Here is a 25,907-nt window from a genome sequence, read left to right as displayed (position 1 = left end):
TTGTGATTATATATGTATATCTATACATATAAATAATCTTGTGACTTTTTAGTATGCTTTTTTGTTGCAGGTTTATTGAAGGATGATTGATGTACAACTATATTTAAATAATATAATTTGATTAGTTTTAATGTATACAGTCATGAAACTATGACCACAATCAAGATAATGAACTTATCTAATATACCCACAATTTTTCTCATGCTCCTTAGTAATCCATTCCTTTCTTCCCCAACCAGGCAACCACTGATTTGCTCTCTGTAACTGCAGATTACTTTCCTTTTCTAGCATTTTACATAAAGGGAATTATGCAGAATGTACTCTTTTTAAAATCTGGCTTCTTTCACTCAGCGTGATTATTTTGAGAGTCATCCATGTTGTGCGAATCAATGGTTAGTTCTTTTTAAAAATAGCATCTTTATTGAGCTATAATTCAAACACCATGCAGCCGCCCATTTAAATTCCGCCGTTTAAAATGTACAATTCAAATACAAAACTGTTGCATTGTACACTTTAAATGGGGGAGTTTAAAGTGTACAATGGGCGAATTTAAAATGTACAGTGCAATAGTTTTGAGTATCACCACAGTTGATTTTAGAACATGTTTATCACTTTCAAAAGAAAGCCCATACTGTTTAGCAGTCACTCCTCTTTTCCCCTCAACCTCCTCCAGTCTTAGGAAATCTACTTGTTGTCTCTATTGAGCTGCCTATTCTGGACATTTTATATAAATGAAATTATAAAATATGTTTCCCTTTGTGACTGGTTTCTCTTACTTAGCTTAATGTTTTCAAGGTTCATCTATATTGTAGCATGTATCAGGACTTAATTTCTTTTTATTGCTAAGTAATATTCAATTGTATGGATATACTACATTTCATCTGCCCATTCATCAGTTGATAGACATTGGGTTGATTCCACTTTTTGACTATTATGAATAGTGCTGCTACGAACATTTGTGTACAAGTTTTTGTGTGGATGTATATTTTCGTTTTTCTTGGATATTTTCTTTTTTTTTTTTGAGAGTCGCCCAGGCTGGAGTGCAGTGGTGCGATTTTGACTCACTGCAAGCTCTGCCTCCTGGGTTCACGCCATTCTCCTGCCTCAGCCTCCTGAGTAGCTGGGACTACAGGCACCCGCCACCGCGCCCGGCTAATTTTTTGTATTTTTAGTAGAGACGGGGTTTCACCGTGGTCTCGATCTCCTGACCTTGTGATCCGCCCGCCTCGGCCTCCCAGAGTGCTGGGATTACAGGCGTGAGCCACTGCGCCCGGCCTTTCTTGAATATTTTCTTAGGAGTGGAATTTCTGGGTCATATAGAAACTCTATGTGTAGATTTTTGGGGAACTGCCATTTTCCAAAATGGAAAGTATCATTTTACTTTCCCATTTTACATTTCCCCAATACATGAGGGTTCCAATTTCTCCACATCCTCACCAACAATTGTTATTATCTGCTTTTTAAATTATAGCCGTCTTGGCCGGATGTGGTGGCTCACGCCTGTAATCCCAGCACTTTGGGAGGCTGAGGTGGGCAGATCACTTGAGACCAGGAGTTCAAGACCAGCCTGGGCAACATGGTGAAACCTCGTCTCTACAAAAAATACAAAAATTAGCCGGGCGTGGTGGCATGTGCCTGTAGTCCCCACTACTTGGGAGACTGAGGCAGGAGAATAGCTTGAGCCCAGAAGGTTGAGGGCTGCAGTGAGCCATGTTCATACCACCCTACTCCAGCCTGGGTGACAGAGTGAGACCCTGTCTCAAAAAAAAAATTTATATATGTATAGCTGTCATAGTAAGAGTGAAGTGGTATCTAATTGTGATTTTGATTTGCATTTCTCTAATGGCTAATGACGTTGAACATATTTTCAAGTGTTTATTGGCTATTTGTATATCTTCTTTGGAGCAATGTATATTCAGCTCTTTAGCCTATTTTAATTTTAATTTTTAATTTTAATTTTTTTTCTTTGAGATGGGGTTTTGCTCTGATACCCAGGCTAGGGTGCAGTAGTGTGATCTGGGCTCACTGCAACCTCTGCCTTTTGGGGTCAAGTGATCCTTCCACCTCAGCCTCTCGAGTAGCTGGGATCACAAGCACACACCATCATACCCAGGTAATTTTTTTGTATTTTGGGTAGAGATGGGGGTTTCACCATATTGGTCAGGCTGGTCTCGAACTTCTGATCTCAAATGATCCAACTGCCTTGGCCTCCCAAAATGCTAGGATTACTGGTGTGAGCCACCGCACTTGGCCTAATTATATACTTAAATTTTACTTTACATACGTAAGATCACAGTTAAGGAGGTTAACTATAATTTCAAATTTTATGTGCTATTTTATCACATTTGAAAATATTCACTCTTACTATTTACTTTAAACAGTGATCTATAAATTTGTTTAGACAATAATAATTAAGGACCTTTTCTTCTTTAGGATGATAAAAAAATTAATGATGTATTGAAGATACTACTAAAGAAACTTTACTTTTGGATTATGGCCTCTGCACTGAAGATCTGTAGGATTTTTAAAAATTAATTTTCAAATCTTTCCATGACCTCTCTGTTCTAAGAAATATCATCTTTGTAATAATTTGTGTGAATACTTTTTAAATCAAAAATTGATTCACAAGACTGTATTACCATAATCACCAATTTTAAGTCTCTTAAATATTTTCTATATTTCTTTTCTTGATCATAAAATGTCAATAATATGGATATGCTCTTAATATAACAAAATATTTAATTATCTCAGTTTCCCATCAACCCATCAGTCATTTATTAATTACATTGGCCATTTCCATTGATTGGCAGGCGGCTCCTCCATGAACATCTCCCATGGTTTCCACTGCATCATTTTTCTTGCCAGACTTAGTTCATTTTCAACCTGAAGAATCACCTCTTTTATTTGAACACCTTGAAGTTGGTCTTCTGATTGTTTAACGTCTGGTTCTGCTTTAACTATAGCCAGCTTCTCATTTGCAATCTGTTCTGTATACTTTCTATATGCTGCTTTTTTAGGGGTTTGCTTAAGAACATCAAGGATCTTTGTGTACAATATTCTTAGCCTCTTACATTTTAGCAGACTGATTTTAGCTGCTTGTCTTGTGTGGACTCTTGCATACAGCCAATCCCACAAGGCCAGTGGTCTTCCTCAGCACACCTGCCATGACCGTGCCGATGAGCCAATTGGATCTTCTTTAATTTCTTTCAACAATATTTTGTAATTTTTAGAGTATACATTTTCTCCAAGAATATAATTATATATATAATGTTTTATATAATTTCTTTAAAAAATAGGAGAAGAAATAAGAAATATGCACTTAAAACTGCCTTTTATAATCATATAGTTATCTTTATCAGTGCTCTTTGTTCTATCACGTGGATTTGAATTTCCATCTGTATTTGCTTGCTTTCAGCCTAGAGGATTTCTTTTAGTATTTCTTGTAAAGTGGGTCTGCTAGCAATGAATTCTCTTAGTTTTTGTTTATGTAGGTATGTCTTTATTTTGCCGTGGTTTTTGAAAGATAGTTTTTCTGTTTTTAATATTTTTGGTTGGCAGGCTTTTCTTTCAGTACTTTGAATATGTCAGCCTGCTGTCTTTTGGCTTCCACTGTTTCTGATAGGAAGTCAGCTGCTAATCTTATTATCATTCCCTTGTATGTGATGAGTTATTTGTCTCTTACTGCTGTCAATGTTTTCTCTTTGTCTTTCAAGCACTTTTACTATTATATGTCTGGGGTGGGTTTCTTTGAGTTTGTAGAGTTTCTTGGATGTGTAATGTTTTTCAACAAATTTGGGAAGTTTTCAATGTGTAATGTTTTTCAACAAATTTGGGAAGTTTTCAATCATTATATCTTCTAATACTTTTTCTGTTCATTTCTTTCTCTTCTCTCCTGGTAATCCTATCTCACTCATATGTTAGTACACTTAAGGGTGTTTCACATTTCCCTAAGGCTATGTTCATTTTTCTTTATCCCTTTTTCTTTCTGTTCTTCAGATTATATAATCTCTATCAATCTATCTTCAAGTTTGATGATTCTTTTGCCAATTCAAATCTACTGTTGAACACCTCTAAGTGAATTTTTCATTTTGGTTATTGTACATTTAATTTTGGAATTTCCATTCAAAATAGTTTCTATCTCTTTATTAATATTCTCTATTTGATGAGAAATTGTCACCATAGCTTCCTTTACTCCCCCACCCCTCACCAGAGGTAGAATTGCTGGATCATATAGTAATTTTATTTTTAATTTTTTGAGAAACTGCCATACTGTTTTCCATTTTATATTTCCACCAACAGTGCACAAGGGTTCCAATTTCTCCATAGTCTCACCAACACTTGTTATTTTCTGTTTTTTTTTTTTTTTTTTTTTTTTTTTTTTTTTTTTTTTTATAGCAGCCATTCTAATGGGTGAGATGTACTATCTTATCTCATTGTAGTTTTGATTGCATTGCCTTAATGATTTAGTAATAAACATTTGTTCATGTGCTTATTATCCATTTGTATAGATTTTTGGAGAAATGTCTATTTAAGTTATTTGCCCTTTTATTAATAGCACTGTTTTTCTTTTGTTGTTGTTGTTTTGGGTTTTAAGAGTTCTCTCTATATTATGGATGTGAATCCCTCATCAGATATATAATTTATAAATATTTTCTCCCATTCTGTGAGTTGCCTTCTTACTCTGTTGACATAGTCTTGTGATGCACAACATTTTAATATTTTCATGAAGTCTAATTTGTTGATTGTTTTCTCTTTTTTTGCCTCTGCCTTTGGAGTCATATCCAAGAAATTATTGCCAAATTCAAATTCATGAAGTTTTTGCCCTGTGACTTCTTCTAAAAGTTTGATAGTTTTTGGTAGGTCTTTTGTCCATTTTGATTTTTTTTTTTTTTTTTTTTTTTTGTATTTGGCACTACAAAAGAATCTCTTTTGCATGTGGACATCTAATTTTCCCAGCATGATTTATTGAAAAAAACTGTCCCTTCCTAAATAAATAGTCTAATTTCTCTTGACAAAAATCACTTGATATGAGGGTTTACTTCTGGGCTTTTCATTCTATTCCATTGGTCTATGTGTCTGTCTTTATGCCAGTACCACACTGTTTTGATTACTGTAGCTTTGTAGTAAGTTTTGAAATCAGGAAGTGTGAGTCCTTCAGCTTTGTTATTTTTCAAAGCTGTTTTGACTACTCAAGGTCCCTTGAGATTCCATACGAATCTTAGGATGGATGTTTCTATTTCTGCAAAAACATCATTGGGATTTTGATAGGGGTTGCACTAAATATGTAGATCCTTTAGTTCTTTAAGCATGAATTCCTTTAATTCTTTGAATATAGTTATAGTGGATGCTTGAAATCTTCATTGGCTAAATATGACTTGAGGCCTTTGGCTGGCAGTTTCTCTTGCCTGTGTTCCCCCTTCATGTGTGCATACTTTCTTGTTCCTTTGCATGACTCATAATTTTTTTGTTGAAACTTTATATTTTTGGTAATATATGGTAGCCACTCTAGATATCGATCTTCCACCCCTCTTTGTAGCTTGCTTTTGTTATTTTTTACTTCTTTACTACTGACTTGGCTAGACTATTTAATTTAGTCTATTATCCCACAGCATGAAGCCTCTGTCTTTCCTTAGAGACTGTAGCCTTGCATATGTGCACATTCACCCTGGGATAACAGTGGTTTTAGCAGAGCCATTTGACTGTCGCTTTTCCTGATCTATTTGTAAAAGTATCTACTTCTGCTGGTATCACACCCAGTGTTAGGCTCCACACATTGTCATCTGATTGCTTTATTGTTTTTGATCATGTGCTGGGGAATACATTGCACCATAGTCTGATCCAATTACATTTGGGCAGGAGTATTTTTGAGGCCAGTCTTTGAGGTTTGTTTTGACCTCAGGAGAATTCTCCTTAGCTGTCTTTTTCCATGGTGTTCTGCTGTTGTTGGGTGAAGGGTTTTATAAATATCAATTAAGTTGGATGAAAGTATTGTTCAAGTCTCCTATATTCTTACTAATTTTCTGTTTACTTATTTTTCAACTACTGAGACAGGGATGTTGAAATCTTTGGCTGCAATTACAGATTTGTCTGTTCCTCCTTTCAGTTCTGTCAGGTCTTGCTTTATGTATTTTGAGACTCTGTCATTAGATATATAAGCTTTTAGGACTGTTACGTTATCCTGACGAATTGACATCTTTGTCATTTTCAACTAACCCTCTTTATCCCTGTTAATATTTTTGCTCTAATATCTACTTTGCTATTAATATAGAGTTGGATCTTTAATTTTTTTTTTTTTTTTGAGATGGAGTCTTGCTATGTCGCCAGGCTGGAGTGCAGTGGCGCGATCTCAGCTCACTGCAACCTCCACCCTGGGTTCAAGCGATTCTCCCATCTCAGCCTTCCGAGTAGCTGGGATGACAGGCATGCACCACCATGCCCAGCTAATTTTTGTATTTTTAGTAAAGACAGGGTTTCACCATGTTGGCCAGGATGGTCTCGATTTCCTGACCTCATGATCCGCCCTCCTTGGCCTCCCAAAGTGCTGGGATTACAGGCGTGAGCCACCGTGACTGGCTGGATCTTTAAAAAATTAATCAGACAATCTCTGTCCTTTAATTTAGATGCTTACACAAATTACATTAAAAATGACCAGGGATATAGTTGGATTTAAATATTTCATCTTGCTGTTTGTTTTCTATTGTTCCATCTGTTATTTGTTCCCCTTTTAATCTACCTTTAATTAATATAATACCACCTCACCTATAGTATATAAATGTTGCAACAGTGCACTTTCACTTTGCCTCTTCTGGGTTTTGAGCTATTGTTGTTATATATTGTAATTCCACATCTGTTAAAATTCTATAATACCTTATTACTTTTGCTTCCAATAGTCAACTATGTTATATATTCCTTCCTTTAAAAAATTTATTAGCTTCTTATTGGCCACATCCAAGTTATGTTTTAAAAGGTTTAAAAATTAGAGTAAAAATATTTTATATTTATTCACCTATTTACCATTTCTAGAGCTCTTTATTGCCTGGTATAGATAGGTATTTCCTTCTGATAACATTTTTCTTCCACCTGAAGGACTTCTTTTTAATATTCTTATAGATCTGGTCTGTTGGTAATAAAGTCTTTCAAATTTTGTATGTCTGAAAATATTTTTATTTAACTTTGGTTTTGAGAGGTATTTTGCTCAGTATAGAATTCTGACAGCTGAATTTTCCTTTTAGCATTTTGAAGATACTGCACCACTGTCTTCTGGCTTGCATTGTTTCTGACAATGACTGCCGTCATTCTTATGTTTGTTCTTCTGTATATAACGTGTCTTTTTCTATGATTGCTTTTAAGATGTTCTCTTTACCACTGATTAAAGCAATCGTATTATAATTTGCCTTGGTGTCGCTGTCTTCATGCTCTTCTGCTTGGGCTTTGTTGAGATTCTTGGATCTATGATTTCGTAGGCTTTTTTTTTAAGTTTGGAAAAATTTTGATCATTTTTTTCCCATTTTTTTTTTCTGTCCATTGCTTCTTTTCCTGAGATTCTAGTTGTACATATATTAGGCTACTTGAAGTCCCAAAGCTCACTGATACTTTATTTATTTATATATTTTTTTATTTTATTTGGTTAATGTATATTGCTATGGTATCGAGTTTACTAATATTTTCTGCTGCAGGTTCTAGTCTGCTATTAATGTCATCTAATACATTTGAAATTTGTTTTAAATTTTGAAATAATTTTAGATTGGCAGAAGAGTTCTAAAGATAGGATGTAGATTTCCTGTATAACTTTCAACCAGCTTCTCCTAATGTGAACATCTTATATAGCCATGAAATGTTTATCAAAACTCAGAAATTAGCAGTGGCACAACTAAACATAATTGGCACTATTAATTAAACTATAGGCTTATTCAAATTTTCCCAGTTTTCCCACAAACATCCTTTTCCTGTTCCTGGATCCAATCCAGGATATCATGTTCATTCATCCATTTGATTTTTTTAATTTCAAAAATCGTATTTTTTTATTTTTAAAAGTTTTGAGTCTTTTAAAATCCTCTGTGTCTTTCTTTAATATATGAGGCTTGCTTTTAACAATATACCATGTCTTGTGTATATATATACATACACACTTTCTCTCTCTCTATATATATATTTATACACATACACACACTATATATTCAAGCAATTCTCCTCAGCCTCCCAAGTAGCTGGAACCACAGGCATGCACCGCCACACCTGGTTAATTTTTGTATTTTTAGTAGAGACGGGGTTTCACCATGCTGGTCAGGCTGGTCTCAAACTCTTGACCTCAGGTGATCCACCTGCCTCGGCCTCCCAAAGTGCTGGGATTATAGGGGTGGGTCACTGCACCTGACCGTAGATATTTTTATGTAATTGTTTCTTTGAAAGTTATATGTAGGGCCAGGTGTGGTGGCTCATGCCTGTAATCCCAGCACTTTGGGAGGCCGAGGCGGGCGGATCATGAGATCAGGAGATCGAGACCATCCTGGCTAGCACGGTGAAACCCTGTCTCTACTGAAAAATAGAAAAAATTAGCCGAGCGTGGTAGTGGGCACCTGTGGTCCCAGCTACTTGGGAGGCTGAGGCAGGAGAATGGTGTGAACCTGGGAGGCAGAGCTTGCAGTGAGCTGAGATTGTGCCACTGCACTCCAGCCTGGGCGACAGAGCGAGACTCCGTCTCAAAAACAAGCAACAGAAAAAAGTTACATGTAATATTCTATTGTGTGAATATATTATAGCTTATTTGAGTATTTCCTGTTGTTAGACATTTAGGTTATATCTAATGTTTTCTTTGGCCATGCAAACAATGCTGCAAATCATATCATTTTACATGACTCTTTGGCACATGTACAAATACTTCTCTAGGATAGATATTTTGACAGCAAGTTATTGGATTGAAGGTATGTTTATTAAAATTGTTGAAAGATGCCCTAAATTGCCCTCAGAAATGCTGTCTTAATTTAAATCTCCACCAAGAATACAACAGTACCCATTTCTCCATATCCTGACTGATACTCGGTGTTATCAGTCTTTTATTTTTTATTTTAAAATTTAAATTAAATTAAATCAAATTTTTAAGGAGACAGAATTTTGCCTTTTTGCCCAGGCTGTAGCACAGTGGTGCAATCATAGCTCACTGTAACCTTGAACTCTTGGGCGCAAGTGATCCACTCGTCTCAGTTCCCAAGTAAGTAGGATAAGTAGGACTACAGGAGCTTGCCAGTGCACCCTGATGATTATTTTAATTTTTTTGTAGAGATGGAGTCTTGTTATTTGCCTAGGCTGGTCTTGAACGCCTGGTCTCAAGTGATTTTCCTCCCCTCAGCCTCCCAAAGTGCTGGGATTACACGTTTGAGCCACCTTACCCGGCCTCAGTCTTTTAAATTTTGTATTACAATGGGTGAAAAAGGATATCTTGCTGTTTTATTTTACATTTCCCTGATCACTAAAAATGTTAAGAATAATTCTATTTGTCATTTTTTGCTATTAACATTTTTCTTCTGTTGATTATCTCTTCATATTTTATGCTCATTTTTCTAATTTTGAAAATATTGATTTCTAGAAGTTCTTTATATATTCTCCATAGTGTTTCTTTGTGTATTACATATGTGGCAAACATTTTATTTCAGTTACCTTTTTTATTTGTGTATGATATCTTTTGTTATATAGAAGTTTAATTATTTGGGGTAGCAAATTTCTTTTTCATTTTTGTCTCTTGTGTAATATCCCCAAGGTTTTAAGTACAGTCTCCTTTTTGTATTTTCTTCTAATGATTTAAAAGTTTTACTTTTCAATTTAACTTTTATTTTATCTTGAATTTACTTATTGAGTCAGTGAGGTAGGATAAGTAAGCTTATTTACTTGCCACAATAAAATTTATTATGAAGGTCATTCTTTTCTCATTGATTTAAAAAATGCCACCTTTCTCATATATGAATTTCTTACAAATTTATTAGTCTCTTTCTGGACCCAGTGTTATGTTCTAAAGAAATTTTATTGTCTCTTTCTGTCCTCATGTCACACTGTTTTAATTACTATAGCTTTATAGTGATTTATAGCTTTATATTGATATCTGCTAGGCCAAATCCTCTCTTACCAGCCTTTTTGAATCATTTCTTGGCTGTTCTTGCACATTTTCTTTTTCAGATAAATTTTGCAATCAGCTTGTCACATTTCATAAAGATTCTCCTGGGATTTTGCTTTTAATTTATTGGCTAATTTGGGACAGAATTGACATCACTACAAAATCAAGTTTTCTCATCCAAGAACATTGTCTTTTGTCTTTCCATCAATTCAGGTCTTTTATTTTGTCCTGACCACATGGCTCCTCTCCTTTCAATATGTTAATAAAGTGATTTATATTAACGTGTTTTTTTTTTTTTCCTAATGTTGAATTATCTTTTTATTTCTGGGATAAACCCTTCTTCTTTCCTATGTTTTATTCTTGTCATGCATGGATGCTGGATTGATTTCAGGTGAACTGATCAGCTTCTGGGCTCCCCCTGGTGGCCATCAGGCTCTTCTCTGTGATCTTTGGGGATGGGGTTTGGAATAGCTGTGAAATCCTGGGCTCCAGGGCTCAGGCCCAGGGAGTTCCCTATGGCAGCAGGATCACAGATCTAGGAATCTGGTAGACATAAAATCTGTGTGCCCGAGTTATGTAACCATCTGTTTTGCCTCTGTGGGTTCTGTTAGTTTCTGTTTGCTAGGAGACCCTGAGGAAAGAGACCATATGTATGTTAAAAGAATCTACTCTCTCAGAATCCAGCAGTCCATTCACTGACTTGTCCCTTTCTCTAAGCTTTATAATTATCTTTATGTCATTTTCAATGAGGGGAAACCCTCAAATGTAGTTTCACTTTTATGAATTTGGATGGCTTTTCATATCAGTAAACTTATAAATCAGAAACTTATGTCCCAAATTTGGTCCAGAAAGTAAGATCTTGCGTCTCTGGTATTTTGATAGGGATTGCATTTAATATGTAGGTCGCTTTGGTAGTATGGTCATTTTTGCAATATTAATTCTTTCCATCCATGAACATGAGTTTTTTTTTCTATTTTTTTGTGTGTCCTCTTCAATTTCTTTCATCAATGGTTAATAGTTTTCCTTGCAGAGATCTTTCATCTTCTTGGCTAAATTTATTCCTAGGTATTTTAGAAAATAAATTCTTAACAGTGCTGAAAAGCAAGAGAAAGTGCTACCAGCCAACAAGAAATGTTCAGGAATTCCTGAAAAATGGTAAGCAGATGAGATTGAATTGTTGGAAGAAACCACAGCCAAACAAAGTAAGGAAGGGATTACTGCAATAAGGGGAATGGTTCTGGAGGCGTTCTTAGTTCAGAGGCAACAGTTACAAGGAAAAGAAGGAGGGACCTGGGGCAACCATCATGATGGCTGGTTAGGGACTCTAATTCGCAGCAAGTGGGCAGGTTGAAGCAGTGAGCATCACAGATATTTGCCCTTAAGCGGAGTCAGTCATTGCCAATGCTTGAACTTGAAACTCAGAGAAATCTCTGAAGGGATGAGGGGCACAAACAATATCCTCCCATTTATAATTTCTGGAGATAGTCAATGAAAACCACATCCACAGACAGGCCAATATGGAACGTTAAATAAAAAGATAAACCTGACAATAAGAATAAGCACACGCCGAAGGAAAACTAACATCATAAAAGTGAGAAACCAAATCCAACAAAGAGAAACTAACGTTGAAGAAAACCATGAATAAAGTAAACAAGACTTTGAAAGAAGTGTGATTTATACCACTGGAAGGACAAGAAAGGATTTTTCATCCATGGAACAATAAGTTCATATGAAAACAAAAACCAATTAGAGATTCTGTTGATTGTTGAAATAAAGGCAAAAACAAACCAAAAACCTCAGTGAATTAGTTCCTCTAATGATAATACACTCCTCAAATGTGTTCACTTGAGGAGTAGATTATCAAGCCAGAAGGTCAAGCTGACGAATACTCCCAAATGTGATATAAAAAGGGAAATATATGGAAAGAAATGTTAGATAATGTGAAAGATATATTCATCATTTCAAATCCAGATAATAGAAATTCCAAGCGGATAGAATGGAAAGAATAGGGCCTGGCCCTTGAGTTCTTTGTTTAAAGTGGGCGATTTGTCTATCATTGCAGCAATATTGTACCGTCTTGATTACAAGAGCTTTAGGATAATTCTTGTTATCTGGTAAGGCAAATAGCCCTGCTTTGGTATTCTCTTTACAAGAATGCTTTGATGATTGCTTACAAATTTTAAAATTAGCTTGACAAATTCTAAAAAAACTTTTCAGAAATTTGATTGGAATTGATTTGAATCTATAAAGCAATTTTGAGATAACTTATATCTTTTTTATATTGAGTCTTCCAGTCCATAAACATGGTATATTGCTCCATTTACTTTCATTTTCTTTAAATGTATTTCATTAAATTAAAAAAATTTTCTCATTAAAAGGTTCTGTACATTTGTTATTTTTGGAACAGCTGTTTTTTATATTTTAATGTTATTGTAAATAGGATCAATTTTAGAAATAACATTTTCAGGGTTTATTGTTGTTATACTAGAATGCAATTAATTTTTGTTATTTTTGTTTATTGATTTTAAGACCTGGATTATTGCTCCACTATCACATTAATTGTAGTAATTTATCTATTTTGGATATTCTTGTAGACAAACATCATCTGCAAATAATGACAGGTTTGTTTCTTCCTTTTCAATCCGTATTCCTTCTTACATATTTTATTATGCCTCTGTGCTGGCTAAGATCTTTGAGAATAATGTTGAAAATAAGTAGTAAGAGCAGCCATCTTTGTCTTGCTTTTTTTTTTTTTTTTTTTTTGTGACAGAGTCTCTGTCACCCAGGCTGGAGTGCAATGATGTGATCTTGGCTCAATGCAACCTCTGCCTCCCATGTTCAAGTGATTCTCCTGCCTCTCAGCCTCCTGAGTAGCTGGGAGTACAGGCATGTGCCATCATACACGGCTAATTTTTGTATTTTTGGTAGAGCTGGGTTCCACCATGTTGGCCAGGGTGGTCTCAAACTCTTGACCTCAGGTGATCTGCCTGTCTCAGCCTCCCAAAGTGCTGGGATTACAGTTTTGTCTTGCTCTTGATCTTTAATGCTTTCAAGTATCTTTTATTTATCTATTTATCTGTCTATTTATTTATTTGACACAGGGCCTTGCTCTGTCACCCAGGCTGGAGTGCAGTGGCATGATCATGGTTCATTGTAGCTTTGATTTCCCGGGCTCAAGTGATCCTCCTGTCTCAGCTTCCTGAGTAGCAGCAGGGACTACAGACACACACTATCAAGTCCCGCTAATTAAAAAAAAAAATGTGTTTGGTAGAGACAGGATCTCATCATGTTGTCCAGGCTGGTCTTGAACTCCTGGTCTCAAAGGATGCTTCTATCTCAGCCTCCCAAAGCGCTGAGATTACAGGCATGAGCCAGCATGCCCAGCTGCAAATATCAGTGATGTTTGATTTAGATATTCTTTATCAGGTAAAGAAAGTTTCTTTCAATTCCTAATTTGCTAAGCATTTTTTACAAATGTAATTTAATTGTTAAGTTAAAATTTATTTTTAATAGTCTGTTCATTTTTGTGACACAATATTCAAAAGGCAGAAAAGGATATGTAGACAAACTCTCCCTTCCACTCAGGTCACCTCATAACCTAGTTCTCCGCTCTGGACACTGTAACGACAGTCATCACACTCACACACACACACACACACACACACACACACACACACACACACACACTCTCCCTTTATTTTTCACCCAAATTAAGACATAATATATTACTGTTCTTCATTTTATTTTTTTCTCTAAGAGTTTTAAAATCATAAATGAATGTTAAATTTTGTCCACTAGTTTTCACATCTATTGGGATGATAATGTAATCTTTCCTCTTTGTTTTTTTAATATGATGAATTATGTTAATTGATTTTCTAACACCTTTGTATTACCGGAAGAAATCTGTCTTTGTCATGATTTATAAGGTTTTCCATACACTCCTGGATTTAATTTGTTAATATGTTTTCAGGATTTACATATATATTCATAAAGGCTGTTGTCTCATAATTTTCCTTTTCTATAGGGTCTGGTCAGGTTTTGGTTTCAAGGTTATGCTAGCTTATAATATTTTTCTATACTGGGATAGTTTGTGCAAGTTGGACCTATTTGCAACTAGTGTCCACCTTGTGGGAGGATTTTAACTACTGACAATTTTTTAAATGGTTATAAGTTTTCTGTCATATCACAAATCAGTTTAGGCAAATTATGTATTTTTAGGACTTTTTCTACTTCATCTAGGTTTTCAAGTTAATTTGTTATATTTTCTTTTTTGTTTTTTTTGGGGGGGAACAACTTTATTGAGATATACCATACAATTCAGCCATTTTAAGTGTACAATTCAGGGCTGGTCGCAGTGGTTCACACCTGTAATCCCAGCGCTTTGGGAGGCTGAGGTGGGCAGATCACCTGAGATCAGGAGTTCGAGACCAGCCTGGCCAACATGGTGAAACCCTGTCTCTATGAAAAACACAAAAATTAGCCAGGTATGGTGGTCTGTAATCCCAGCAATTCAGGAAGCTGAGGTGGGAAAATTGCTTGAACCCAGGAGGCGGAGTTTGCAGTGAGCCAAGATTGCGCCATTGCACTCCAACCTGGGCAACAGAGTGAGTAAGACCCCATCTCAAAAATAAACAAACAAATAAATAAATAAAATAAAATAAAGAGTATAATTCAAAGATTTTTAGCATATTCACAGAGTCGAACTGCCATCACCACAAGCAACTTTAGAACATTTTCATCACCTCAAAAATAAATTTGGTACCCTGTAGCTATCCTCCTGTGCCCCCATCCTCCAATCCCTAAGCAACCACTAACCTACTTTCTAGCCCTATAAATTTGCTGATTCTTCAAGTTTCATATAAATGTAATCATATAATATATGTTTTTTGTAACTGATTTTCCACTTAGCATGTTGTTTTTAAGGTTCATCTATGTTCTAGCATGTATCAATACTTCATTCCTTTTATGGCTGAATAATATTTCATTGTACAGCTATACTACATTTTATTTATCTATTCATTAGTTGATAGATATTTGGGTTGTCTCCACTTTTAGCGATTACAAATAGTGCTGCTATAAATATTTGTGTACAAGTTTTTGTGTGAACACAGATTTTCATTTCTCTTGGGTGTATATCTAGGAGTGGAATTGTTGGGTCATGTGGTAACTCTGTTTAACCTTTTGAGGAACTGCCAGGCTGTTTTCCAAAGCAGCTGCACAATTTTACATTCTCACCAGGAGAGTATGAGGTTTCTGACTTGTCCACATCCTTGTCAATACTTACTATCACCTGACTTTTTGATTTTAGTCATCCTAATGGGTATGAAGTGGTATCTCATTGTGGTTTTGATTTGCATCCTGATGTTTAATGACATCGAACATCTTTTCATGTGCTTATTGGTCATTTTTATATCTTCTTTGAAGAAATGTCTATTCAAATCCTTTGCCTGTTTTTAAGTTGGGTTGTTTGTCTTCTTATTAATGAGTTGTAAGAGTTATATATTCTACATATAAGTCCCTTATCAGATATATTATTTGCAAATATTTTCTTCCATTCTTTGGATTCTCTTCTTACTTTTTTTTTTCTTTTTTTTGTTGGCAGAGTCTCGCTCTGTTGCCCAGGCTGGAGTGCAGTGGCATGATCTTGGCTGACTGCAATCTCCACCTCCCGGGTTCAAGCGATTCTTGTGCCTCAGCCTCCCGAGTAGCTGGGATTACAGGCACATGCCACCTCGCTGGCTAATTTTTGTATTTTTAGTAGAGATGGGGTTTCACCATGTTGCCCAGGCTGGTCTTGAACTCCTGACCTCAGTTGATCCATCTGCCTCGGCCTTCCGAAATATCCCTCCCTGGGATTACAGATGTGAGCCACCATGCCCGGCCTCTTCTCACTTCTTAATAGTGTATTTGGAGCACAAAACTTTATTTTTAATGAAGTCCAATTTATCTAGTTTTTCTTTTATTGCTTGTGTATTTGGTATCATATTTAAGATTCCATTGCCAAAGTCAAGATCATAAAGATTTGAGCTTATGTTTTATTCCCAGAATTTTATAGTTTTAGCTATTACATTTAGACCTTCATTCTATTTTTGTATTTGGTGTATGGTAAGTGTCCAACTTTATTCTTTGCATTTGGATATCCAGGTGTCCAAGCACCATTTCTTGAAAACACTGTTCTTTTTCCATTAAATGTTCTTGGTATCCGCTTCTAATTTTTTGAAGAGTTTGTGAAACATTCATATTAATGCTTTAAATGTTTGGTAAAATTCACCAGTGAAGTTATGTAGGCCTGTACTTTTCTTTGTAGGGTAGTTTTTAAAATTACTAATCTAATCTCTTTATAGGTCTATTCAGATTTTTAATTTATTCTTGAGTCAGTTTTGGTAATTTCTGCCTTCCTAGAAAGTTGTCCATTTCATCTAAGTTATCTATTTTTTTTGGTACACAATCGTTATAGTGTTTTTATAATTTTTTTTTTTATATCTGTAAGATTGGTAGTGATGTCTCTCATTTCTGGTTCTAGTAATTTTTACAAGAAAAAAGAGTCTTTTCTCTTTTTTTCTTGGTTAATGTAGCTAAAGATTTGAAATGTAGTTAATTTTTAAAAATATCCAACTTGGCCAGGCACGGTGACTCATACCTGTAACCCCAGCACTTTGGGAGGTTGAAGTGGGTGGATTACCTGAGGTCAGGAGTTCGAGACCAGCCTGGCCAACATGGCAAAACCCCATCTCTACTAAAAATACAAAAATTAACTGGGCATGGTGGTGTAGGCCTATAGTCCTAGCTCCTCAGGAGGCTGAGGTGGGAGGATTACTTGAGCCTGGGAGGTGGAGGTTACAGTAACTGAGATTGTGCCACTGCACTCCAGCCTGGGTGACAGAGTGAGACCCTGTCTCAAAAAAAAAAAAAAATCCAAACTTGTGATTTTGTTAATTTTCTCTATTGTTTTTCTATTCTCTATTTCATTAGTTTCTACTCCAGTGTTTGTTTCCTTCCTTCTTCTTGCTATATCTTTTCATTTGTTTTAAAATATATGAAGTATCTGTGATATTCTTTTTAAAAAATTTTATTTGTGCTTTCACTCTTTTTGCTTATTTTCTTTCCTTCTTTATTTTATTTTATTTTCTTCCTTTTGAGACAAGGTCTTGCTCTCTCACCCAGGCTGTAGTGCAGTGGCATGATCACAGTTCACTGCAACCTCAAACTCCTGGGCTCAAATGATCCTCCTGCCCCAGCCTCCCTAGTAGTTGGGACAGCAGGCAGGTGCCACCATGCCCAGCTAATTAAAAAATTAAAAAAAAATTTTTTTTGTGATGATGGAGTCTCACTGTGTTGCCTAGGCTGGTCTTGAACTCTTGGGCTCAAGTGATTCTCCCACCTCTATCTCCCAAGATGCTGGTATTATCGGTGTGAGCCACTGTGCCTGGTTTCTTTTTGTTTCTTAATAAATATTTCCTGAACTTTCTTAATTCTATTAGTCTTTTCAAAGAATCAATTTTTGGTTTTGTTAACTGCTCTTATTTTAATTATTTCCTTTCTTTTATTTTCCTGTATTTATTCTGTTTGTCTTTTTTCAATTTTTAAACTCATTAAATCCCAGACTTTCTTTTTTCCCAATATAAATGATGATTTCATTTACTTTTATGAGCTTTGATATATAGTATTTTGTTTCTGTCAGGTTCCAAGTAATTTCTAATTTCTATTGTTACTTCTTTTAATTATTTCAGAAGTGTTTATTTCTTAATTTCTCAACAAATAATATTTTTGTGTAAACCTTTTAATTTTTAAAATTGATTTTAGCTGAATTTCTAATGTAATTTCCTTGTGGTCAGAGAATGTGGTTTGTATGATACCCATCTTTAAAAAGATTTTTTTTTTTTGTTATTGGTTATAGCAGCGATAGGAAAAAACATTTTTATTCTTGCTTAATGACTTGATTTCTGGTCATTTTTCATAAATATATTCTGTGTGCTTGAAAATAATGTGTCTTGTTTGTTGAGGGTAATGTTTGTGTATATGTTCATTTGATCAAACTTTATAATTAATTTGTTTAAATCTAAATATCTACTGACTTTTTGGCTCTGAATTACTTAAAGATATGTGTTAGAATTTTTTATTCATTGTGAATTTGTGAAATTCTCCTGATAGTTCTATAAGTGTTTGCTTTACATATTTTGAGACTATGTTTTAGGTGCATATGAGACTAGAATTGGTATATCTTCCTGGTGAAAATTATCTTTTATATTTACATACAAACTCTATCTCATTTGGCCTTAAAATTTACTTTGTTTATTATTAATATAATTATACCAGTTTTCATTAGTATTTGCTCTATATTTCTTTTTTCTTTTTCTTTCCTTTTTTTTTTTTTTTGTTTCTTTTGAGACAGAGTCTTGCTGTGTTGCCCAGACTGGAGTACAGCGGCATGAAGATGGCTCACTGTAGCCTTGACCTTCTGGGTTCAAGCAACCTTCCCACCTCCGCCTCCTGAGTAGCTGGGACTACAGGCATATGCCATTATGCCTGGCTAATTAAAAAAAATTTTTTTGCAGAGACAGGGTCTTGGCATGTTGCCCAGGCTGGTCTCAAACTCCTGGCCTCAAGTGATCTTCCTGTCTCAGATTCCCAATGTCCTGGGACAACAGGCATGAGCCACTGCACTCAGTCTACATTATATATCTTTTGTATCCGTTTGCTTTCCACTTTTCTGTAACTAGTCTTGTGTTTTAGACTTTTCTAGTACATAGCACATAGGCTTAGAAATTTTTTTTTCTTTGGCCAGGTGCAGTGGCTCACGCCTGTAATCCCAGCACCTTGGGAGGTCGAGGCGGGCAGATTGCTTGAGCCCAGGAGTTCGAGACCAGCCTGGACAACATGGTGAAACCCTATCTACACATACACACACACACACACAGACACATACACACACACATCCAGGCATGGTGGCACACATCTGCAGTCCCAGCTATTTGGGGGACTGAGGTGGGAGGACTGCTTGAGCCCGGGAGGTCAAGGCTGCAGTGAGCCGTGATCGTGCCCCTGCACTTAGCCTGGGTGACACAGCAAGACCCTGTCTCAAGAAAAAAAAATTTAATATGGGTATAAAGAGAGAGAGAAGTGAGGCCCAAGGAGGGTCATGTCAAGATTCTAGAGAACAGGAGACTCATGACATTGGGTACTGAGACAAAACATCAACCTCAAAACATCCTACTCCACCTCTCCCTGACTCTAATCCCTCTCCCTTCTGTGGGGACCTCATTCTGCGAGTCCTGACCCTCTCCTCTGGTGACTCTACTGAGAATATAAAGCTCAATCTTCTTGCACCTTTAAAGTAAAAATCTTTGGCATAATTCTCTCTTTCAGCTGCTGCCTCATCTCTCTCTTCGCCTGCACTGGCAAGTTTCTCCAAAAGTTACTCCTGCCTGTTTTACCACACAGTTGCCCAATCCAGATACGTAGGAATTATGCTTGGCTCTTGCTTCTGTTCTCCTCATCAAATGACTCAGAAAGTCTTTTTAATTCCATCTCAAAAATAGATATGGATTTGAAATCTGTTCCACCTGCTGCTCTCTCTGCCACTGCTGTGACATGGGTATCCATCATCTCTTGCCTGGACCTCTGAACCTCCTCCTGGGAATGGATTTCTGATCCTTTCACAAGCTGACAGTGATCCTCTTCTCCTGTCTGAGTCCTCACACCCTTACCTGTTCCCAACCAAAGCTTTCTGGGATTTCCTGAGGTTTGGGAACTCCAAGTCCTTCAACCTGAGTTACACGGGACACCCACACACTCTCCAACTCCCATAGCTCCAGCTCCTGAGATTAGACCAGAGAAGTGACTCATTTTCATTGGGTACCATCCCCAGAAATGCTCTGCCACCGTGGCACTTTAAGGTCTGATGCTGGAGGCTGGCATGCTGAGCTCTGGGGACAGCCTCCCAGAAGCCCAATTAGTCTGGGTTAATTGAAACTTGCTATTGGCAATCTCCATAATCAGACAGGTTTCCTGCTGCAAGTCAATCCCTTGGGTGTCCCTGACTGTCCCAGGTGTTTTTCTTACCCTTAAGGAGGCGTGGAATTGGATTATGTGACTCAGTATCCCAAGAAGTTCCTTGTTCTTGACTCCATAGAAATAATGATATTACTGGCCAGGTGCGGTGGCTCACGCCTACAATACTAGCACTTTGGGAGGCCAAGGTGGGTGGATCCCCTGAGGTCAGGAGATCAAGACCAGCCTGGCCAACCATACTGAAACCCCATCCCTACTAAAAATACAAAAAAAGTCGGCCGGGCGCGGTGGCACACGCCTGTAATCCCAGCACTTTGGGAGGCCGAGGCGGGCGGATCACAAGGTCAGGAGATCGAGACCATCCTGGCTAACACAGTGAAACCCCGTCTCTACTAAAAATACAAAAAAAAAAATTAGCCGGGCGCGGTTGTGGGCGCCTGTAGTCCCAGCTACTTGGGAGGCTGAGGCAGGAGAATGGCGTGAACCCGGGAGGCGGAGCTTGCAGTGAGCCGAGATCGCGCCACTGCACTCCAGCCTGGGCGACAAAGCGAGACTCCGTCTCAAAAAAAAAAAAAAAAAAAAAAAAAAAAAAAAAAAAGTCAGCCAGGTGTGGTGGCAGGTGCCTGTAATCCCAGCTACTCGGGAGGCTGAGGCAGGAGAATTGCTTGAACCCAGGAGGCGGAGGTTGCAGTGAGCCGAGATTGTGCCACTGCGCTCCAGCCTGGAGGACAGAGCAAGACTCCATCTCAAAAAAAAAAAAAAAAAAAAAAAAAAAAAAAAAAATAAAGTAATAAATAAATAAATAAAAAGAAATAATAATATTGCCCCAATGTGGGATGGAGAACAGACCTCAGAGTCCTCAACCAGAGGAAAGAAAGGGGAGTGTTACTTTCCCTCTACTTTTGGGTTTCTCAGCAGATGCACTACTGATGTTTTGGGCAGGACAAGTCTTCCTCCAACGGGACCATCACACTCATTGTAGGATATTTGTCATGCTTGGATCCTGCACACTAAATACTTACCCAGTCATCCCAATAACGCCAGATGCCCCCACATATTTCCAAATATTCTCTAGGAAGGTAGTTATGCCCCAAGCCTAATCCAAACACACCTAGTGGACATCCACAAGCAAGAAAGTCACTGAGATTACAGTGTGCTGAAATCATCTGATGATTTTTAGGCTTGTTTTGCCCACAGGACCTAGACCTTCTGCTCTCTGAGATCAGTGTCTACGTTTGATTCATCTAGGTGTGAGGTGTGCCACTGTTCAGTAGAAATACAATGCAAGCAACAGAATTTAAAATTTTCTAGCAGCCACACTAGAAAAGTGAAACGAAACAGGTGAAATGAATTTCAATAACATTTTATTTCACTAAATATATCAAAAATACGATTATTTTAACATGTAGACAAGATTTAAAAGTTACTAATGACGTGTTTTACATTCTTTTGTGTACTAAGTCTTTGAAACCTGGAGTGTATATTATACTTACAGAAATCTTTTTTTTATTATTATACTTTAAGTTCTAGGACACATGTGCACAACGTGCAGGTTTGTTACATATGTATACATGTGCCATGTTTGTGTGCTACACCCATTAACTTGTCATTTACATTAGGTATATCTCCTAATGCTATCCCTCCCCCCTCCCCCCACCCCACAACAGGCCCTAGTGTGTGATGTTCTCCTTCCTGTGTCCAAGTGTTCTCATTGTTCAATTCCCACCTATGAGTGAGAACATGCAGTGTTTGGTTTTTTGTCCTTGCGATAGTTTGCTGAGAAGGATGGTTTCCAGCTTCGTCCATGTCCCTACAAAGGATATGAACTTATGATTTTTTATGGCTGCATAGTATTCCATGGTGCATATGTGCCACATTTTCTTAATCCAGTCTATCATTGTTGGACATTTCAGGGATCTAGAACTAGAAATACCATTTGACCCAGCCATCCCAATGCTGGGTACATACCCAAAGGATTATAAATCTTTTTTTATAGATTTGTGCATGTGTAAAGACACATGCACACATATGTTTATTGCAGCACTATTCCCAATAGCAAAGACTTGGAACTTACAGAAATCTTAACTCAGACTAGCCACATTTCAAGTGACCAATAGCCATGTGGCTAGTGGGTACCATATTGGACAGCACTAGAAAGCTCTGTTCACTTACTTTCTCCCACAACTATTGTCTACTTTTTTCTCCCAATATTTTTTGTGTGTTTTCTTCATATTTCAAACATATAGAAAGGTTGAAACATAGGGAAAAGTTCAAACATATTTCAAACACACAGAAAGGTTGAAAGAATTGTACAGTTGAATAGCCATATACTTAACACTGGTCTCTACAATTGCTAACTGCTTGCTACATTTATCATATATCATACATTTATCATATATCAATTTGTCTATCCAACCATCACCCCATAACATTTTTTGATTATTGTCTACTTTTTAGAAGTGTTTCTTTTTATGTGTGTGTAGGATAGGTTGAAAACCCACTCAGGAAATTATTATCTCTTTGAACATTGTTCTACAAAAGCTTAATCAGGAGATTTTTCAAATTTCAGGGCAAAAGAACTTGAAAGCTTCCTCCTTTTCCTCTTTATTATCCTCTTATGCCTGTGTCCTGATTTTCTCTCCTGTGGATTCTCAGAGACATGACTTCTCTTTCCCATCAGAGAGCAAGCTTTCTGAGTGAAGCATCATGTTCAGTTACATCTCTCAGTCTAGCACAATGTTGTTCTGGGTTAGAGGCAGGCTTTGGGGTCAGGCAGGTCTGCACTTGATTCTGGCTCTGTCGTTTACTGCTGCGTGACCCAGAGTGGGTGCTTTATTTATTTATTTATTTGTTTATTTTTGGAGACAGAATCTCACTGTATCCCCCAAGCTGGAGTGCAGTGTCGCAATCTTGGCTCACTGCAACCTCTGCCTCCCGGGTTCAAGCGATTCTCCTGCCTCCGCCTCCCAAGTAGTTGGGATTACAGGTGCTCGACACCACACCCGGCTATTCTTTTGTATTTTTCGTAGATAATGGAGTTTCGCCATGTTGGTCAGGCTGGTCTCGAATTCCTGACCTTAGGTGATCCACCCACCTTGGCCTCCCAAAGTGCTGGGATTACAGGTGTGAGCCCCCGTGCCCGGCAACAGTGAGAGCTTTAACTCTCTAAGCCTCCTATGTAATGTCAGGACAATACGTTGTGAGATTTAAATGAGATACATTTGAAAGTGTAATTATTCTAGCAATTATTAAAATAGTTAGGGAGGAAAAGGAAAAGAGATTATTGCTTATGAATGACTTCTTTTGTGCTTTCCTTGTGAACACTTAGGTCCCAGAATTTACGCAGTGTGTTGTAATAATTTACATTTCTGTCTCCTGTCCTAGGTAAAAAGCTCTTGGAAGGCATGGATTGTCTTTTTTCTACCCAGCCTCAGCACCAGGCACAGAGTCTAGTTCAACCGATGTTAGTCACATCAATGAATATAATTCTAAGTGTCACAATTATCTTTAGATAATGATTTCAGAAAATTATAGAGACTTGAAAATCCAGAGAGCAATAAACCTTAGACTGCACAGATTCAATCTGTCTCCAGTTCTTCCTTCTTTGTGCATGAGGGCAAACTTAGGCTCAAGAAAGTTCACTGTGTTTACTGCATGTACATGTCTCAAAGCCCATGGACATGCTGTCCAGGGAGGGTGGGAGAAGCAGTCCCCTTAGATTAATCAGCTCCCACACATCCCCAAGGACAGCGAATCTAGGACACCTCTTCCACTGGTTGGCATCTTTTTTTTTTTTTTTCTTTTTTTTCGAGACAGAGTCTCTCCCTGTCACCCAGGCTGGAGTGCAGTGGCGCAATCTTGGCTCACGGCAACCTCTGCCTCCCGGGTTCAAGCAATTCTCCTGCCTCAGGCTCCCGGTAACTGAGACCATAGACACACGACGCCACACCTGGCTAATTTTTCTGTATTTTAGTAGAGACGGGGTTTCACTGTGTTGCCTAGGCTGGTTGCAAACCCTTGAGCTCAGGCAATCCACCCCCATCTGCCTCCCAAAGTCCTGGGATTACAGGCATGAGCCACTGCGCCCGGTCAGCATCTTTAAAATGACACCAATGAAGCTTATTATTCTGGGGTCTAGCTGCTCTCTTCGCTGGTGAATGGGGTGGATCACTTGGCTGGGATGCAGACCTGTTCTACTTGGTGGGCATGCTTTCTGAATATTTTTCTAAAGGTGCTATAACTTTTGTTGCTTTCATTATTATACAAGTAAAATGTTTATTGTTGTAAGTTTTAGAAATGTAGAAATGCCAAATAAAAAGCAGTCACCTGCAAACTCACTGCTCAGAGGAAGCCCTGTTAAGATTGCATCATGTATCTCTTCAGACTTCTGTCTGTGTGTGTTTATATGTGTAACACAAACATTGCCAGCACTAACCACCCTGCATGTACAAATGAGGTCACATTTTCATGAATACCTAGATTTTGTAGACCATACTCCCCATCAAAATAACATCAGTGCCTCAGTGTATTCACCTGTAGCCCTGTCTTCCTGTAGCCTTCTCCATTTATTTTTGAAGCTCCCTAGTAGCTGCCACACACATGCCTCTCTTCTCTCTACTTCCCATCATCCCTTGGGGCCAGAAGGAACCAGGCTTCTCCCAGGCCTGGATATCATGGCCTCCGTCTACCTTAGAGCTTCAAACTTCAGCTACATGGCTGTCGCATGTGGAATAGGGGAGCTTTCTACATTATGGGAGATCTGCATGGGCTGGGTCCTTATTTGGTTCTTGATTCAGTGTGTTGAAAAGGAGAGAAAAAAGAATTTGGAAAATCCTCTTAGGAAACTGGCTTGACTTGCAGGGCAAAGGCCAATTTTGAAGGTCAAAGATTGCATGCATATTAAACTCCTTCTCCTTACATTCTTTTTGTAATAATTCAACTCTCTCTCCAGGCGAATGCTCTGCAACAACTAGGAAGAAACTTACATATTTGGAAAAGTAACTTTAAAAAGCAGGTTATCAGTCTAGGCAACATAGCGAGACCACCTCTCTACAAAGAATAAAAAAATTAGCCAGACGTGTTGGCACACAACTGGAGTTCCAACTACTTGGGAGGCTGAGGCAGGAGGATTGTTTGTGCTCAGGAGGTCGAGGCTGCAGTGAGCTCTGATCATGCCACTGCACTCTAGCCTGGGCAACAGAGCAAGATTCTATCTCAAAAAAAGTATATTAATACTTTTCAAAAATATTACCTCTATAGCATATAAGAATTTATTTAACAGATGCTTGTGGCAGGTTGTTTGCAAGTCTCACAGGAGCCATATCCACTGAAGTGTAGCCTGGACTATAATACGGGCTCCTCCCTTTCAGACACACGGTGTGGCGCTTCAGTTAGGTCTTCTTTCATAGCTGTCAGTGAAGAGCTGCTTTTTCTTTTGTTCATGTTGGTCTTCCACATCTCTTGTTAAATTTATTCTTGTTTGTTTTTAGAAGTTTTATATTTTTTGTTTTAAATATCAGTAATGCCTTCATTCTGTTTTTGAATTAGTTATTACTGTTATGTAGGAAAATCACTGATTTTGTATTTTTTTAATTTTAGAATCTAAATTTATTATTATTATTATTTAGAGATGGGGTTTCATCATGTTGGCCAGGGTGGTCTTGAACTCCTGGCATCAAGTGATCTGCCCACTTCAGCCTCCCAAAGTGCTGAGATTGTGGGCATAAGCCACTGCTCCTGGTAAAAATTTTAAATTAAGTTTTATTTAAAAATTTGAATGTTTAAATTAACT

The 25,907-nt window shown here is 37.4% G+C and overlaps 6 protein-coding genes across 9 annotated transcripts in view; 2 read left to right on the top strand and 4 right to left on the bottom strand.

Annotated features, from left to right (window-relative positions):
* HINT2 (histidine triad nucleotide binding protein 2) overlaps positions 1-25,907 on the bottom strand; it is a 546,951-nt gene that overhangs the window by 63,549 nt on the left and 457,495 nt on the right. The window lies entirely within an intron of this gene.
* CLTA (clathrin light chain A) overlaps positions 1-25,907 on the top strand; it is a 429,778-nt gene that overhangs the window by 36,588 nt on the left and 367,283 nt on the right. The window lies entirely within an intron of this gene.
* SPAG8 (sperm associated antigen 8) overlaps positions 1-25,907 on the bottom strand; it is a 454,367-nt gene that overhangs the window by 66,720 nt on the left and 361,740 nt on the right. The gene's annotated exons all lie outside the window — the stretch shown is intronic.
* The window catches only part of TLN1 (talin 1), a 501,447-nt gene that overhangs the window by 177,058 nt on the left and 298,482 nt on the right, over positions 1-25,907 (bottom strand). The gene's annotated exons all lie outside the window — the stretch shown is intronic.
* Positions 1-25,907, top strand: part of RECK (reversion inducing cysteine rich protein with kazal motifs) — a 394,564-nt gene that overhangs the window by 84,956 nt on the left and 283,701 nt on the right. The window lies entirely within an intron of this gene.
* Positions 2,782-3,166, bottom strand: LOC126938104 (NADH dehydrogenase [ubiquinone] 1 alpha subcomplex subunit 5-like). 2 transcript variants are annotated; one of them, XM_050762277.1, is made up of 2 exons: positions 3,097-3,166; positions 2,782-2,951 (listed from the first exon to the last, which is right to left on the bottom strand). In XM_050762277.1, exons 1-2 carry the CDS (start codon positions 3,164-3,166, stop codon positions 2,782-2,784), a joined length of 240 nt encoding a protein of 79 aa, XP_050618234.1. The 2 variants fall into 2 exon arrangements, with proteins under 2 accessions (XP_050618234.1, XP_050618233.1); XM_050762276.1 differs by having other exon boundaries at positions 2,782-3,070; positions 3,105-3,166.

This window comes from Macaca thibetana, chromosome 15 (assembly GCF_024542745.1).
Source record: "Macaca thibetana thibetana isolate TM-01 chromosome 15, ASM2454274v1, whole genome shotgun sequence".
Classification (NCBI taxonomy): Eukaryota; Metazoa; Chordata; class Mammalia; order Primates; family Cercopithecidae; genus Macaca; species Macaca thibetana.
The sequence above is the reverse complement of the archived record's forward strand: the minus strand, read 5'-3'. Positions and strand labels throughout refer to the sequence as shown.